The sequence below is a fragment of the Corylus avellana genome, chromosome ca9 (assembly GCF_901000735.1).
Source record: "Corylus avellana chromosome ca9, CavTom2PMs-1.0".
NCBI classification, from domain to species: Eukaryota; Viridiplantae; Streptophyta; class Magnoliopsida; order Fagales; family Betulaceae; genus Corylus; species Corylus avellana.
Window position 1 is genome coordinate 22,651,782 of NC_081549.1, and position 15,973 is coordinate 22,667,754.

Genomic DNA, 15,973 nt, shown 5'->3' on the forward strand with positions numbered 1-15,973 from the left:
CCAACAAGTATTATAAGAATTACGTTACTCTTGTACAAAAGATAATGATTTATTAGATGAACCGTGCGCCCCTGTTTGTAGGGGGAATCTGAGGATCTCAATTGTTTTGTATTGTTCAAAGGGGTGAATACGTACGTGGAACGCGGAACGCTCTGGAAGGAATAATGTTTGTACGTACTTTGTCTCCCCAGAAACTGAAGGGGAATCCAAACTTGGTAAATGTTGGCTTACGTGGCGTCATCCCAAAACGAAAAGTACACGTGTATGGTTAGAACACTAGTTGGTACCTGTCATTGATCGCAGGAAGCGGGAAACCAAAGGAAGGTTACACCTGTACGCTGTACACACATGATACTTGGCGTTCTAGTATGTGTCATTTCCCTATTGGTTGTGGGTATGAATGGCTGTTGAAAGAGGAAGCTTCATTGCCCCTTTCTCGTATTCAATCCAACACATGAAACCAAATTTGGAAGTTCTGAAGGAGAAGGATAATATATGTTTTATTAACATGAAAAAAACAAAAAACCCAAACGAAAGGAGAAATATCTTTTCATATCAAAACGACAAATAAATTGGTCGTACTATTGTAGCCGTAGGACCTTTAGGTGAGCAAATTGTGTGATTGTTAGCCGTTAGGTAGGTCACATTCCCATTCAACAACATATTTGAAGCATTGGAATGTTTATTTTAAGGGATATGTTTATTGATTTTAATACTTTGAGGTACCTAAAAAGACACCCATAAAGTTCCATTTTTTTTTTTTTTTTGACAAATTTAACCGACATATGACTAATCATTGGTTAATTAATTAGTTGTATAAAACACCAACAATTCCAAGTATCAAGTGAGAGTTTTAAGAGATAATTGATTTCAATAATTAGGATTCTTTGAATTTTGTTATATTTTAATTAGGATAATGTTATGCACTACACTTTTATTTTACGTTAACAATGTGATTTAATCGACGACATTATAGTCTCATTATACTGACATGAGTCGTGACATTGTCAATCCACCATTAATTTTTTTTTTTTCTTTCTTTTAACAATAGTGAATTGACAATGTCACGTAAGCATAGTGATATAATGTTACGATAGTGGTGTGGTATATAATATTACTACTTTTTTTTTTTTAAAAAAAAAAGGTTTGAGCTGAAAACCGATTGATATCATAGTCTCATTATACTGACATGAGTCGTAATATTGTTAATCTACCATTATTATTATTATTATTATTATTTGCTTTTAACAGTAGTGAATTGGCAATGTCACGTAAGCATAGTGATATAATGTTACGATAGTGGTGTGATATATAATAATAATATTACTACTTTTTTTTTAAAAAAAAAACAATAATAATAAGGTTTGATCTGAGACCGATTGATAGTGCTACATTAACAACGTAAAATAAAAATGTAATTTTCAATTGAGTTAAAGAAATTAAACTGACATTTGAGGTTAGCATGTAAAAGTTAAAAATACATTCTAAATTGTTCTGAAAATAGAAGATTAATGAATAAACTAGATAACTAATTAATAATGATTACAAGGAATACCAAAATGGCAAAATTGGAATATTCGGGGATACGCTTTGCATAAATTCAAATATTCAAGAATCATTATTGCGACTAATAAAAAATAATAATAATAATCATTATTGCGAGGCTCGGCGGTGTATAAGAAGCCCCGCGTCATGTTATTGTTGCTCTGTAATTCGAAATCGTGACCGAAAACAGCCCCCCGTTCTCTCTCTCTGTGCACTCTTTACCCTAACACACAAGTATACGGCGGCGTTCCATTTCGAAGGTCATCCTTTTCTCAGGTAAGATCTCAAATTTGAGTTTTATGGGAAATTGGGTTTACGTTAATGTAGTTATTGGTGGTGGAGTTTGATTTCCCTGAGCTAAATGATAGAATATATATGTGTTTAGGAGTTGAGAAGCGATAAAGAAAAAAAAGATTTGGGCAAAACATGTTTGTCAAGCTCTGTTTGTTTCAATATGGAAAAAGGTGCTTATCTGAAACCGTCAGTTTTCTGTTTGGTTCCTGAGATAATCTGTGGATAAGAAAATTGAAGCTGTAGTTCTTTGTTGCTTAGGTTCCAAGGAAGCTCATAAGGCAATTTTACTAATTCAAAGCACTATGTAAGATTTCTCTGTTTCTGGGTATCTATCATACTGGTTAGTTCTTCAAGTTTTTGAATTTTTTGCTTATAATGAAATTGTTTGACTCTTTTATAAGTAGGAGGAAGAGGTTTGTATTACATGTACAATTTTTGTTGTGTCTCTGTTTTCGTTATAATAACTATTGTCCGGTTTAATCTACTGAGTATGAGATTTCTCTGATTACAAGATGCTTATTTGCTCATTCATTCATTGTTTCTTTTATCTTGCTGATAAATTATATTGCTACTGTATTGGGTTTTAAATAACCCATATCATTCATTCTTGCTGATTATAACCACTTTTTTTTTTTTCCCTTTCAGATTTCTGCTCTACTTCTCGACTTTTCTGCCAGAGGTTCAACACATAATTTTCTCCATATCCTTGGCGTTCTTTAAGTTATCAAAAAGACCAGGGAATGCTGAAAGATGTGCTTGAAAGTTGAGAATTCCCTCTCTAAGGACGATGAAGTTGCTCCTTTTGGGCTGCCCTTGTTTATCTTTGATGGCGTCGGTTGTTTAACTTACATCCCATCACGGGTCCGTTCTCAAATTCCCTATGCAGCCATAAATTTAAGAGAACACGCCATTTCAAAACACGATGTCTGTGAAGATGGTTGAGCTTTTGTGTTGTTAAAATCAGTTATTCTGTTCTTGTCTCATAAATAACTATATCTAAGATATTGCACTAGCAGGTAAAAGAAAGTTTTGTTGCAGACAATAATCAGCGCTTGACATGGAAAACAAAGAGATTATATTGATGCAACGGTATGAATTAGGGAGACAACTGGGCCAAGGTACCTTTGCCAAGGTTTACTATGCAAGGAACCTTAAAACTGGTATGAGTGTGGCCATTAAGGTAATTGATAAAGAGAAAATCTTGAAGGTTGGGATGATTGAACAGATTAAGCGGGAAATTTCTGTCATGAGATTGGTTAGACATCCCAATGTGGTGGAGCTTTATGAGGTAATGGCCAGCAAAACCAAGATTTACTTTGTTATGGAATATGCTAAAGGTGGTGAGCTCTTCGCCAAGGTGGCCAAAGGAAAGCTCAAGGAGGACGTTGCTAGAAGATATTTCCAACAGTTGATCAGTGCTGTTGATTACTGCCACAGTCGAGGCGTGTATCACCGGGATTTGAAGCCAGAAAACCTACTGTTGGATGAGAATGGGAATCTGAAAGTTTCAGATTTTGGATTGAGTGCCCTTGCTGATTGTAAGCGTCAAGATGGGTTGCTCCATACAACCTGTGGAACCCCTGCATATGTTGCCCCAGAAGTGATTAATAGAAAAGGCTATGACGGATGCAAAGCTGATATTTGGTCATGTGGAGTGGTTTTATATGTTCTGATGGCTGGTTATCTCCCATTTCATGATTCAAATCTGATGGAGATGTATAGGAAGATTGGTAAGGGTGAATTTAAATTCCCTAACTGGTTTGGCCCGGAAGTTCGAAGGTTGTTGTCGAAGATCTTGGATTCAAACCCAAGTTCCAGGATATCCATGGCCAAGATAATGGATAATTCTTGGTTCCGGAAGGGTTTAGATCCCAAACCCCGAATGACTCGATCAGAAGAGAAAGAACCTGCCCCTCTGGATGTCGATGCAGTTTTTGGACCTAATGAGAATAACAGTTCCATCACAGAATCAAAGCGGGAGGAGTTGGCAAAGCCTTGTAACTTGAATGCATTTGATATCATATCCTTTTCTGCAGGTTTTGATTTGTCTGGTCTGTTTGAGGAGACTGACCAGAAGAAAGAGGTGCGATTTACGGCCAATAAACCTGCCTCAACCATAATCTCTAAGCTGGAAGACATTGCCAAGCGACTGAGACTGAAAGTGAAAAAGAAAGATGGGGGTTTGTTGAAAATGGAGGGGTCCAAGGTAGGCAGGAAAGGGCTCTTGGGCATCGACACCGAGATCTTTGAGATCACCCCACTTTTCCATTTGGTGGAGATGAAAAAGACAAGCGGAGACACACTGGAGTATCAAAAGCTGTTGAAACAGGACATTCGACCAGCTCTCAAGGACATTGTTTGGACATGGCAAGGGGAGCAGCAGCAAGAAGTAGGGCAAGAAGAGCAACAGGTTGCATCACCTTCAGATCCATAGAAGTTCATGGATTGCATGTAATTTGTGTCTGTACTAGTCATGTTCTTAATCTTTTTTTTTTTAAAGTTTGTGATTCTGACTAAAGAAAACAATTACAGCAAACGAAAAGAAAGTACTTCTAGAACAAGGCATCAAATTATCTGTAAATGTATGGCCGCTTGCAACTTGATGCACCCCTCCCTATATATATCGTTTACTTAATTTCATATAGCAGCTTAGTCCATATAGATATGTTGCCTACTGCTATTGTAGCAGAAGGAACATTAGCAGCACAAGCAGACTGTATGTGGAAGCAACTTGCAGGAAGTATGATTATTCACCTTTTTTGATAAATTTTTGGTTCAACATGGAGAAATCGAAACTAATTATGTATAAATTATAATTCAATGATTCCAAAGTATCCTCAAACATCAACTTATTTCATAATTAAAATTTAATATTGTTTCATCTAACGATGCAAATGATATCATAGAATTTAAATTTTTTGAATAGCATGTCAACGTATTTATCACGTGACATCATTTACACCATTAGATATAATAATATTAAATTATGACTATAAAATGGAAAGGATCCTATTCTCCTTTACCATCGGACCAAATTCGAGTTGAAATGGCCGATCGATTTCCTTGTTTTGCTTTTGAAAGCTAGAAAATGCGAAACCCCTTGCATTCAGTTTGTATTGATCCAAAACTTTTTTGGATAATCGTTGCATGCCCATCTCTTACGACCTCACGGTGACCAAATTCGAGTTGAAAGAACCAATCGATTTTCTTGTTTTGCTTTTGGAAGCTGAAAAATGCGAAACTCCTTGCATTCAGTTTGTGTTAATCCAAAATTTTCTTGGATAATCGTTGCATGCCCATCTCTTACGACCTCACGGATGTCTCCATTTGCCGGTTGCAATTGAAAAACCATAGAAAATTAGAAAGTATGAACTATTTGGGTAAGTGAATTCTATATAAACTATCTTATAATTGTTGTCCAAATTATTATAAATTCTATGGAGCTTTGGCCCATTTTCCAGATTTTTATTTTTTATTTGTTTCTTTAGCTTTTGTTCTGGTTTGGTTCGAGTCGTTCGACTGTATGCAGAAGGTCCCTTTTGTACTTCAAGTACTTTTAACTTTGGTGGTAAAGTCTTAGAACCTTATCTTTCTATCTAGAAAATGAGATATTATCATGCCTTAGAAAAAAATTACCAACCATTATTCCTCTACAGCCACCAGTCCTGGGGTTGTTAATAAAAATTGTTTTGGTGCAACTGTTGAAGGAAGGTGACTTTTGGGGTATTTTAATTGACTGGAGTATTTCCGCGTGTACCCACTCTCACGAGACGGAAAAGCCAGAATGAGCCGACGCCCTTAGTGGTTGTGGTTGGTATAAATTAACTATAAATTTATTAAAGTCAGAAAAGGCGCCTGAAAGATACATTTTTTTATAATAATATTTGCTACTGCTTCCAAGTCCGACCTTAGCTCAGTTGGTAGAGCGGAGGACTGTAGTTGAGATTAATAGACATCCTTAGGTCGCTGGTTCGAATCCGGCAGGTCGGATTTTTTTTTTTTTGCGAGAATTAATTATTCATTTTATAAATTGGGAAAAAATTAAATTAGTGGGACCGTGGGAGGGAGCATTTTGGATAAATATTAAGATGAGAGCAAAAAGGCTCAATTTGGATAAATATTTTGTGAACTCGCCAAATTATCTTTTTAATTTCTAATATTCTCTCTTATTTTAATAAAAAAAATAAAGAAATCAATGAGAAATAATATTTAAATAGAATAGTAAAAGTAAATAACTAAAATAGATAGCTAAGTGAATATAAGAGAATTTTCAATAGAAGAGACAAATATTACTCTTATCCAAAATGGTTTTTCAAATGTTTAAAAAAAAACACCTACATTGGATTAGCAAAAAAAAAAAAAATGTAAAATAGATATTTGATTGGAAGAGCTAAAAAAAAATAAAAATAAAAGTTAAATGTAGTAACACTTTTCAAGGGAGTTATTTTATTTTTTATTGTTTATCTCACCTGTTTTCTCTTTTTCCCAAATTTTTTCCTACTTTTCCTCTCGTATGTTCTCTTTTTCCTAAAACTTTTTCCATTTTTCCTCACATGTTTTATTTTCCCCAAAACTTTTCACACTTTTAATAATATTTAAATGATATAGATAAAAATATAGCTAATGGGATGTAAGAGTATCTCCAACAGTATATCTAAAAAAGAGATATTAGCTACATTTAGCTATTTTTGTTCTTTTTTTTGCTCCAGCAGAATAGCTTCATATTAGCTATTATACCTTAACTGCTACAGTGAATAGCTTCATATTGCTATTTACTGTAGCACACTAGATTGTTGAACATAATATTATTTCTACATTATTTTCTCTCTCTTCTCTCTTCTCTCTCTTCCTCAACGTTTCTCTATCTTCTCTCTTCTCTGTTCATGAATTTATGATACAGATTCAAGTCTTTAGAATCACTAAAAACTCCCCCAAAAAAATTGAATAGTATGCATATAATTGACAAACTAAAAATGGAAAAATAAAAATAACACACAGGTATGTTGCGTGAATCAATTCTATTGCAATTTACAAGATGATGCAAAAGTGGTCGCATATCAAAAAAAAAAAAAAGATTAAAAAAATAATATTTAATAAAATAAAGAATGAAATAAATAATCTGTTGGAGTTGGTATTAAAAAATAAGTAGCTAAAATAGAAAATTATGTTTTTTGACTAGGTAGAATACTACTTATTGCTGGAAATGCTCTAAGAGACCTTTACAAATTCATTAGCTAAACTAGATAAAGTGCGTTTTGAGAAGCCATTTTGCATAAAAATTTGGCTCCTCCATTGGGAATGCTCCAAGTACTTTGGAAAACTTAGTAGCTAAAATTAAATTTTGCTTTTAAAAAGTAGTTTTTTTTAGTTAAAAGGAAAGACAAATTTGCTAATCCGAATGTGAATGTTCTAAGATGCAAATACAAATTTGCTAATCCGAACGTAGAAATTAGCTAAAATCAGTTTGTAGTTAATTTATACAAACCAATCTAATAAAGCGTCAAGTGTCTCTTAGCATGTGAAAAACAGATTTTTTTTAATAATATGTGTTTTTCTCATTTTTTTTAATAGCATTAGTAAGAAAGCATGTGATGATTATCACATGCATTTGGAACACATGTCACTTTATTAGACTGATTTGTAATGGCTACTTTTTTGTAGCTAATTTTTGTCCATTCTATTCTTATCCTTTCGAGGCTTCGGTGTATATTTTTATGAGTTTTCTCTTAAAGTTTTAACTTAATAATGCACGTTTTATTTCTGAGTATTACAAAAACGAGCTAGGAGTTGTACTAAACAATGTATTACACGCATAAAATCTTACCACGCATCCTAGTATTTGAGCCAATGAGCAAAAATAACACAACCCTTCAAAATACTAAGGATACATTTGATATGCAGATTAGAGGCCGAAATGGACTAACTATTCCATGCGTTTGGTTAACATATTATTCTTACAATAGCTACTTCATGGGAATAACTACTCCTCAAAATGAGAATAGTCATTTCTCCCAAAAATGTGAGGAATAGTTATTCATTTCCTCTCTAATACCACACATGGACAGCAATGCCCTCGCCATTTTCAGGCTCTTCCTTCTCCCTATGACACCTCCTCATGCCTTTCCGAAATCGAAGTTAGCATTAAAATCTGCTCCAAAAAGCTCGTTTTCTCTGTTTCCAAAAACGCCATTCTCCGAACAAGATCAACGAGTTCACCATCCTTCACTTCTAGCTCCCTTTCATGGTCGAAAACTATTGGATTTCTCTTACATTTTGAAATGGACAATTTTCCTTCAAACTGGGTTGAAAATTTTTTCTCAAATTTAATCTATAAAAATGACATATGTCTCTTAAACATATGAGATCCACATGTTTTTTTAATAGTAGAAATAAAGTTGAAATAAATTTTATTAAGAAAACATATGCATCTCACATGTTATTAAAAAAAAAAAAAAAAAGACACGTCACTTTTATAGACTAGGTTGAAGAAAATTCATCCAACCTAATTTAGAGAAAACTGTCCTTTTTGAAATTCCTGCTTGTAGATTGAATTCTCTTTCCTTTAAATATTATTATATTTTTTCTATGTATTTTGAGTATTTTGGTAATTTGAATACAATTCCAATGAGAGCCCGATGTCTTTTACTAAACTAAAAAAATTAAAAAAAAAAAAAAAAAAGGCTATTTCATTCTATTATCTCTCATTCCAAAAATAGCTTCCTTTTCCTAATAGAAAAGCGTCATTCCACGTACCAAATGGGCTTTAATTGTAACTAACATTTGCGCATGAGCTACTGAATTCTTTAGAACACTTTCCCAATTAGGGAGGGGGTGGGGGGTCTCTAGAACATAAGTAGCCAGTATTAGCATATATTATCATTTGACATCCAACCAAGAAATTACTCATTAACGGGAGACCCCCTCTGGGCCCTCTCACCCCAGCAGCATGGAAAGGAAATAAAAATCAGAAATTAGAAATATATTAAGCCTAGCTCTTACCTGCCGCATAAATGCATGCATGCATGCCACGTGTATTCCTATCCATGCTAAATGTAAGTAAACATCAATCTCCCTTATAAAGATGAGCAGGAAGATACAATGCATCCAGTATTCTAGACTCTCCTCCAAAAGAGGCTATTTGCCTCTAGAGAACAAGTGTATTTAAGTCCCTCATCACTCTGTCACTGTTTTCAATCGAATCACCAAGGTGACTGTACATCCTGATTGGGAAATAGACCCCCAATATGGGGCCTTGCCACATATGACTTTCCAACACCTTCCCCTGAAGTCGGCACAGCCCATTCCTTTCTGCTACAAGAAATAGAACCAAAACATGAATCAGACTACCATTAATGAATTTAAAACAAAGGTGCAACAAAGGTACACAAAAAGTATACAAGAGTAACACTCAAGTAAAAAGAGCAAAAAGAACAAGAAAATCATGAAAACTAGGCAAACAAGGAAAGACCGATGCAGCTCTTCGAAGATAAAGAGTAATAAGGAAAAAATACTTAAGTTCCACCACTGCTCTCTCACAGTTCTCAAAAGTTCTATTATTTCTTTCCCTCCAAGACACCAAAAAGTCCTACCATTTATTAAGAACATATATCAAACCAAAGGACCAAAACAAACTAAACCAAGTACAACGGCCCATCCAACAACTAGGTTCATGTACTATCAATCATAAGCACTCGAACCATTCAAAGAAGGGAAAACACCAAGCTATAATAACCAACTCCCTGAAAAATTTGACGAGTCAGAAAACATTCTACCACCATTCAACATCAACTAAAACACAGCTAAAGATCGCCAAGGCTTTATAGCCAGCTCAAATAATTTCAAGAGATGCCTCTCATTACATGTCAAAGTTCTTAGCTGCATTCCATGAGCACATCCATCCTACTTCATGAGAAAAACCGTGCCGCACATATTTAAGTGACATTCACGCATTAATGTTATTACACATCCCAACTCATTTCATGCATTTATGTTGTTACAATGCAGTCCTACATGAAATATATAAAGCAAAACTTATATAAGACAAAATACGGGGACAATCATTAGTTTAGATTTTTATTTAAATAAACAATTATTGGAAAAAAAAAAAGAAGACACAATTTACGTTCAGAAGAACCTAATAACTCCACTGAGGAACCACTCAGCTAGAGCTCTGAAAAGCAGAAATAGTATTCATGTCATGTTCCCAGTGTCGGTGCATGCTGGAAAATTTATAGGCTCTGTCCATAAAAGACTAAGAAAATGCCCTTAATGGACTCCTCAGTCATATGATGGAGACCCTAATTTGCAACAGGATGCTGTCTCGAATTCATCGTCCTCTCTCATATATCAAGCCTCATAATGATATAAAATCTACATGACAGGTTCAATACTTTGATGTAGTAGACACATGAGAATCAATAACGGAACACTCAGCAGATAATAGCTGCTTGCTTTAAAATCATTAAAATAAAAAAATGAAGTCCTCAGATGGATACACTAACCGATGACAAACTTGTTTACTAATATTTTGACATTACTAAAATGCACAAAGGCTCAAAAATGTAAGAAATTTATCATTTAAAAAGTACAATTAGGTACTAGAAATAACTAAATCAAAGAAGTCTGAAAATGACCCTAGCAAATTTGCATAACGGCTGTGCACATATCATCTAGAGCAATGGCAAAACTGTGAGAGCCTAGGCATCTAGCCTCAATATCAAAAACCATATTGGGTTGCCAGTAGTTACCATAGCATTGATATATATCCTCAATGCATTGCTCTCTTAATATATATAAGTTACCATAGCATTAAATCAGGCACCATATTACTTGACAAGTGACCTGCAAGGCTTGACACTTATATTATAATCAAACCCTTCTCTTATTAAATGATAAGGAACGAAGGTAAATATTATAAAATGACCAAGGTTGATGGATTTCAAAATCAAGATTCCAAGTCAAGTATCATGCTGGCGTCAAACATTGCATCTTCCAAATGACTCTGTACGGCGGTCAATGCTCCCCAAAACATGCACACGCTTGCATAAAGTCCATCACAGCAAAAGCTATAGTAGGGCTATCGAATTTTAGGTTAAAACATTTATAGAAAGTGTCTGAACAAGTGGGAAAGATGCTTTAGGTCAGGTGGGTGTCCACAAATGCATACATTGATGGAGGACTTTTTTGGGGAGGGAGGCCAGTTTGTGAATCAAGTGAAGATGCAAGCACACGGAAGGATGGGTAAGGTTAAGAGGTTAAGAGTGATCTCACATGTGCTTCATGAACAACTTCCCTGACTTGAACGAACACACGTAAGGACTATATATGGAACTAAGAAAGTGGCATGAAAATAGTCTACACTATGCCCAACTAAACCGCTTATGCTCCATCTTCAAAAAGATTGTCACTTCACTCACGCACAACATCACCTATAGAATAACATGCGGGAGAAAAATGTAAATGATATTTTCTTCTATCTCCCACTATTCTGGGAAATATAGTTACAGTAAAATGTGTCGTGTCAGTATAAACATATAGACACTGGATTGGCACAGACATTCCCAACCTTTACAGCTTAATCATCAAAGAGGGAACATAAAAATGTGTTACTATAATCAATCTTAATGTTAAAACAAGTGTATTTGCCACAGATACACAGCCAGCTTGCAGGTTAATATAAAATAAGGGTAAAAGCGTAGAGCACTTACTTGGACCAACGATTAGCAGGAGAAAGCTCAAATGGATGTTTACTTCCAGAGCTGGGACTGCCATAAATCATTTCATTCTGCATGGTTTCTTCTTGAGGCTTGAGAGGAAAATTGTTTTCTCCCGACAATGGTGGAAATAAAGCTTTCTGTAGCCAGGGTTCATTATCACTTGAACCAGGGACAGGGCCGAATGGCCCACCATTCTGCCCATTACCAAGAAAAACATTCTGCGGAGAATGAGTGCCAGACAGGACATGGTCCTCATTTATAAACAGTGAAGCAGTAGTTTTCTGAGAAGGATGCACAAAATCTTCCTTATTTGATCTGTTCCGATCTGAGGGTAAAAGCCAGCTTGCAGGCCCTCCTACTAAACCTAGACCATCCTGACCAAGAGGAGAAGTATTCCACATCTGCCACGTTCCCATCTCATTTGTATTAGCATCATTCACAGGTAAAGTATGCACATCTTGGGCCCCAGAGGTACCTGGATACCAATTAGGATTATACTTTTCTCGTGACAACGGACACTCAATTGGAGATGGCTTGTTAACTTCGGATGAAGTAGATACTTTCTTTAAAGAACGGGGCGTTTCCAATCCTGTGTCGGTTGCAAAGCCAGTGCCCAGGTCCAACTGAAAATTATCAAGTGACTCCGAAACAGGTCCAAGCAGGGATACTGGATCAGGAACATAACACGGGTCTTCAAAAAGCTCTAGCTCTTCATGTATAAATTCATTAGGCACTTCTCCAATGCGAGGGAAGATTGGCTCAATTGCAGGTGAAAAACCTAAACTATTGCTTGTAGATCTGTTGGGATAGGTAGACAGTGTAAATGGTGATGGCAGCCCAAAGCTTATTGGATTATCATATGATTGTGTCGATGATGTTTGACTGCAAAACTGTGGGCTTCGAACTTCTGCTTGAAACTTTGTATTTGGTCTGCTTATGACATTTGGATTTGATGGAGGAACAGATGATCGAGTAAATAATTGTTGCCATGTTTTTTTAGGTGTTGTCCTAGGTTGTGGTTCTGAGAGGACCTGCAGGTCAGCAGCTCAACATTGTTATAGTATTTCTTCTACCAAATACATTGATAAAATACACCTAAGATTATCATGCTTGATAAGCCAGCGGAACTCAAACACTGCCACTCAAATGCAGACAGAATAACTCTCTTTTTTTTTTTTTTATCTTTTGAGATTGGGGGGGGGGGCGCGCGGGGGCGGTGATGAAGAAAGAAGATGTAGCCAATAGGAAAGAGATATAAAATCCAAAGCTAGAGCTGGCAGTAGAAGTTGAGGTCCAAGTTTGGAGAGTTAAGCTTAAATGTTGATCAACAAGGATGAGCAAACTAACAGTTTTGAAAACACACAAGTAAGATGCTTACATTTACATTTTTCTTTGATGGAATTTTTTACTTACCAAAAGGAGAAACTTACACATACATAATTAATATGATATACTACACAGAAGGATAACTACAAAGAGTATGACAAATACTTACATCCTCTATGAATTTCCAATCTAAGTCAGGCACTAAGAGATCATGTTAGGACTGTGACAGGTTAAAGTAAAATACACAGAAAGGACAACTTACAGGGCGATTGATGTTCTTGTCATCTCCATTTACAATTGGTTTGGCAGCTACGTGCTCATGTGGAAATAAATCTCTTTTATGAGCAAAAGTATGGACATGATCTACAGAACTGTTAGGCTTGTATTCCTTTGTAATTGTGGCAGGAGTATTAGCACCCTTCCCAAAGAGACCACCACCACCAAATGCTCTAGAAGAGGAAAAAATCGTACCCCTCATACGATCCAGATACCTAGTTCCAGAATTTCCCCGGCTAAAACTGTTTGCAGATATACTTCTCATCACATGTCCAGTCTCGGTGCTCTGGCCTTTGACACTTTCTGTCCCAGATTTCTGATGTTCCCGACGATCAATCTCGCTCTTCCTGTCCGATTCTCGCTTTCGCTCATTCTCCTTACCTACTCTTTTTTCTAGCTCTTCTACATCAGAATTGCTCTTACTTGACCCTTTGTCTTTCTCTTTTCTTCTTTCATGACGCCTCTTTTCTGCTTCCTTCTTACCATCTTTCTCCCGGACAGGTGATGATATTTTGCCACGCTCTTTTTCAGCCTCCATTTTCTCATCCCTCAATCTCCTACGTTCCTCCACCAGTCTTGCAACCTCCTCCCTCTGCTTTCGCTCTTCCTCCTCCAAAAGCTCCTTCTCTAACCTAGCCTGTCTCTTCTCCTCTGCTTTCCTGCGTGCTTTCTCTCCTCTACTTTCAGGATAGTTCACCCCATTCTCACCCTTCTTAGCCAATATCCCCCGATGCTCAGCATCAGATGAACTATCATCACTAGATGAACTAATCCTAAAAATCTTTCTCCAAAGCCACCTAATGCCCAAGAAAAAAGACGTCAACAGCTTGTAAGCAAAAATCACAACTCCCGAATAGGACTTCTCAGCCAAACAATGTTCATCCTCTCCAAAAACACCATTCCCGTTCTTCCTCCAATAACTAGACTTCCCTGCAACAGACCCACCAACCCAATTGCCATTCTCCAACCAATCCTGACCGCACATCCATCCATTTTCTGACCACACCTTACCATTCAATATCTTCCCACCTTTCCCAACCAAATCCTTAATAATCCCACTATTTCCCATACCAGGCGGTATGGGTAAGTCCAAAACCGGCCGCTTCGAAACATGCCCACAATACGAACACATAAACCGACCACCACCAGGATTCTGATCCCTATATGGAGTCAAGCAGTTCCTGCACCGCCTTGTTGCGGTTTTCCGAAGCTTCTGCAATTCTATCGCTTCAGACCTCTTCCTCTCCCTGAGCCGGGCATTCCTGCGAACTCGCCAGGTCGATAGCCATGGCATCAAAACCTCATACCAAAAGAGAGTAACCAAAAGCACAAACACGCAGGCCAGCCTAGGCGATGTAATCTCAAACCGAAATTGCCGCGGTAAGAGATGAGAGAGAGCCCAAAGTCCTATGAGTGGAATGACTAACCAAGGTAGCATCGTAGCGACCCGGCGAGACCACTTCTGAATCACACAGAGTATACACATTATCCTCTACCCCACGCCTATCTTCCCCGTCTCGAATCCAACAAAACAAACCCTAAAATCAAGAAAATACCCAATCTCCTTCCCAAACAATGCCTCGGACCAAAAAACCCTAACCCTAATTTCTCGCAGAAACCAGATATCTAAATATATCAATCCGGCGAAACCTCAAGAACCCTAAAAGCATTAGAAAACCATATCCAGCATTAGTGTCTCAATAATCGAAGTCTAATCGGAGCACTAGCTCGAAAAAGATTACCAATTTAGGGTTTCCAAAGAAATGGTGTCGGTCGGAGCTGCTACTGTGGGAGGTTTTATCTCAAACGAATGGCAGAGGAGGGATTAGGAGACTTACAGATTCGGAGTCTATGACGAATACAATGATACCCGATTCGGTGCCGGCGATATTCGGATTCGGCTTTCGCGCGTACCCGTCGTGCAGCACGTTCGTTCTTTACCGGTGAAGAAACTCAGAGAGAGAGAGAGAGAGAGACAGAGAGAGAGAGCCTGAAAAGATAAGAGAGAGTGAGAAGAAATGTAAGAATTGCAAAGAAAATATATTATATAAAGAATCTTCGAACCGGGGCGGTTGGACCGGTTGGTTTTTTTAATACAAGGGTGTTTGCCTGTTTGGATTAGCATGTCCGAATTATATCACAATATATAAATTAAAAAAAAAAAATTGTAATAAATCAAATTGTTATCTTACAACTATTCTTTCATTTCTCATAAGAAAAAAAAAAGTTTTAATAGTTTAAACTAATTCTTTAATTTTATTTTTTTCACCATGACTTATCTCATGGTTAGTTGGCACTACTATGTCAACATTGTAGAATAAAAATGTAATTCACAACATTACTCGAAAATATATATAAATATCAAATTTTGATTTAATGTAGTCACTTTTATGCAAAAAATAATAATATTATTAAGTGAACATTGGTTAATTGGTGCAAAAATATTAATAAGTGGACATTGTTTAATTGATAAACTAATTAATTTTGGCTTTAATATGACCATATATATATAAATCAACTTGAAAACCAAATTTTGCATGCAATTCATGTATCTCAATTCATGGTCAGATCATATGTATCAATGGTCGTGATTTTAGCATTAAAAAGTGGTCAACAAAATAGGTCACCATTTAATTCATAGAGGGATTAAGATTGAATCTTAAAGTTGATTTTATTTTATAAGCGTTTAATAAGATAGAGAAAATGAAGAGATATATTGAGAAATTTAATCTTGACCGTTGATTAAACTATAGCATACATGCTATTATTTTAATAACATCATGTAAGTCGGATCCTCCCCAACATGTAAGCGGGAT

General features: G+C 36.3%; 2 protein-coding genes and 1 non-coding gene across 7 annotated transcripts; 2 read left to right on the forward strand and 1 right to left on the reverse strand.

Moving 5' to 3' along the window:
* The first annotated feature begins 1,675 nt into the window (after nt 1–1,675).
* Nucleotides 1,676–4,332, forward strand: LOC132191415 (CBL-interacting protein kinase 2-like). Of its 3 annotated transcripts, XM_059606413.1 has the most exons (5): nt 1,676–1,821; nt 1,931–2,009; nt 2,098–2,143; nt 2,485–2,700; nt 2,856–4,332. In XM_059606413.1, exon 5 carries the CDS (start codon nt 2,897–2,899, stop codon nt 4,271–4,273), a length of 1,377 nt encoding a protein of 458 aa, XP_059462396.1. In that variant the 5' UTR covers nt 1,676–1,821; nt 1,931–2,009; nt 2,098–2,143; nt 2,485–2,700; nt 2,856–2,896; the 3' UTR covers nt 4,274–4,332. The 3 variants fall into 3 exon arrangements, with proteins under 3 accessions (XP_059462396.1, XP_059462397.1, XP_059462395.1); XM_059606414.1 differs by lacking the exon at nt 1,931–2,009 and having other exon boundaries at nt 2,485–4,332; XM_059606412.1 differs by lacking the exons at nt 1,931–2,009; nt 2,098–2,143 and having other exon boundaries at nt 2,485–4,332.
* A 1,409-nt stretch (nt 4,333–5,741) lies between these two features.
* TRNAY-GUA (transfer RNA tyrosine (anticodon GUA)) lies at nt 5,742–5,829 on the forward strand. Its single transcript is given in 2 exon segments — nt 5,742–5,778; nt 5,794–5,829. It is a non-coding gene; the product is annotated as a tRNA-Tyr (tRNA).
* Nucleotides 5,830–8,797: 2,968 nt separating this feature from the next.
* LOC132191413 (uncharacterized) lies at nt 8,798–15,159 on the reverse strand. Of its 3 annotated transcripts, XM_059606410.1 has the most exons (4): nt 14,996–15,159; nt 13,144–14,817; nt 11,547–12,586; nt 8,798–9,150 (listed from the first exon to the last, which is right to left on the reverse strand). In XM_059606410.1, exons 2-4 carry the CDS (start codon nt 14,641–14,643, stop codon nt 9,039–9,041), a joined length of 2,652 nt encoding a protein of 883 aa, XP_059462393.1. In that variant the 5' UTR covers nt 14,644–14,817; nt 14,996–15,159; the 3' UTR covers nt 8,798–9,038. The 3 variants fall into 3 exon arrangements, with proteins under 3 accessions (XP_059462393.1, XP_059462394.1, XP_059462392.1); XM_059606411.1 differs by having other exon boundaries at nt 8,798–9,147; nt 13,144–15,159; XM_059606409.1 differs by having other exon boundaries at nt 13,144–15,159.
* Nucleotides 15,160–15,973: the final 814 nt, after the last annotated feature.

Coding starts and splice junctions, on each gene's coding strand:
- LOC132191415 (XM_059606413.1), top strand. CDS start 2,897: ATGGAAAACAAAGAGATTATATTGATGCAACGGTATGAATTAGGGAGA.
- LOC132191413 (XM_059606410.1), bottom strand. CDS start 14,643: ATGTGTATACTCTGTGTGATTCAGAAGTGGTCTCGCCGGGTCGCTACG. Junction 12,587..13,143: donor ACAAGAACATCAATCGCCCT/GTAAGTTGTCCT, acceptor GCTGACCTGCAG/GTCCTCTCAGAACCACAACC. Junction 9,151..11,546: donor CCTGCTAATCGTTGGTCCAA/GTAAGTGCTCTA, acceptor TATTTCTTGTAG/CAGAAAGGAATGGGCTGTGC.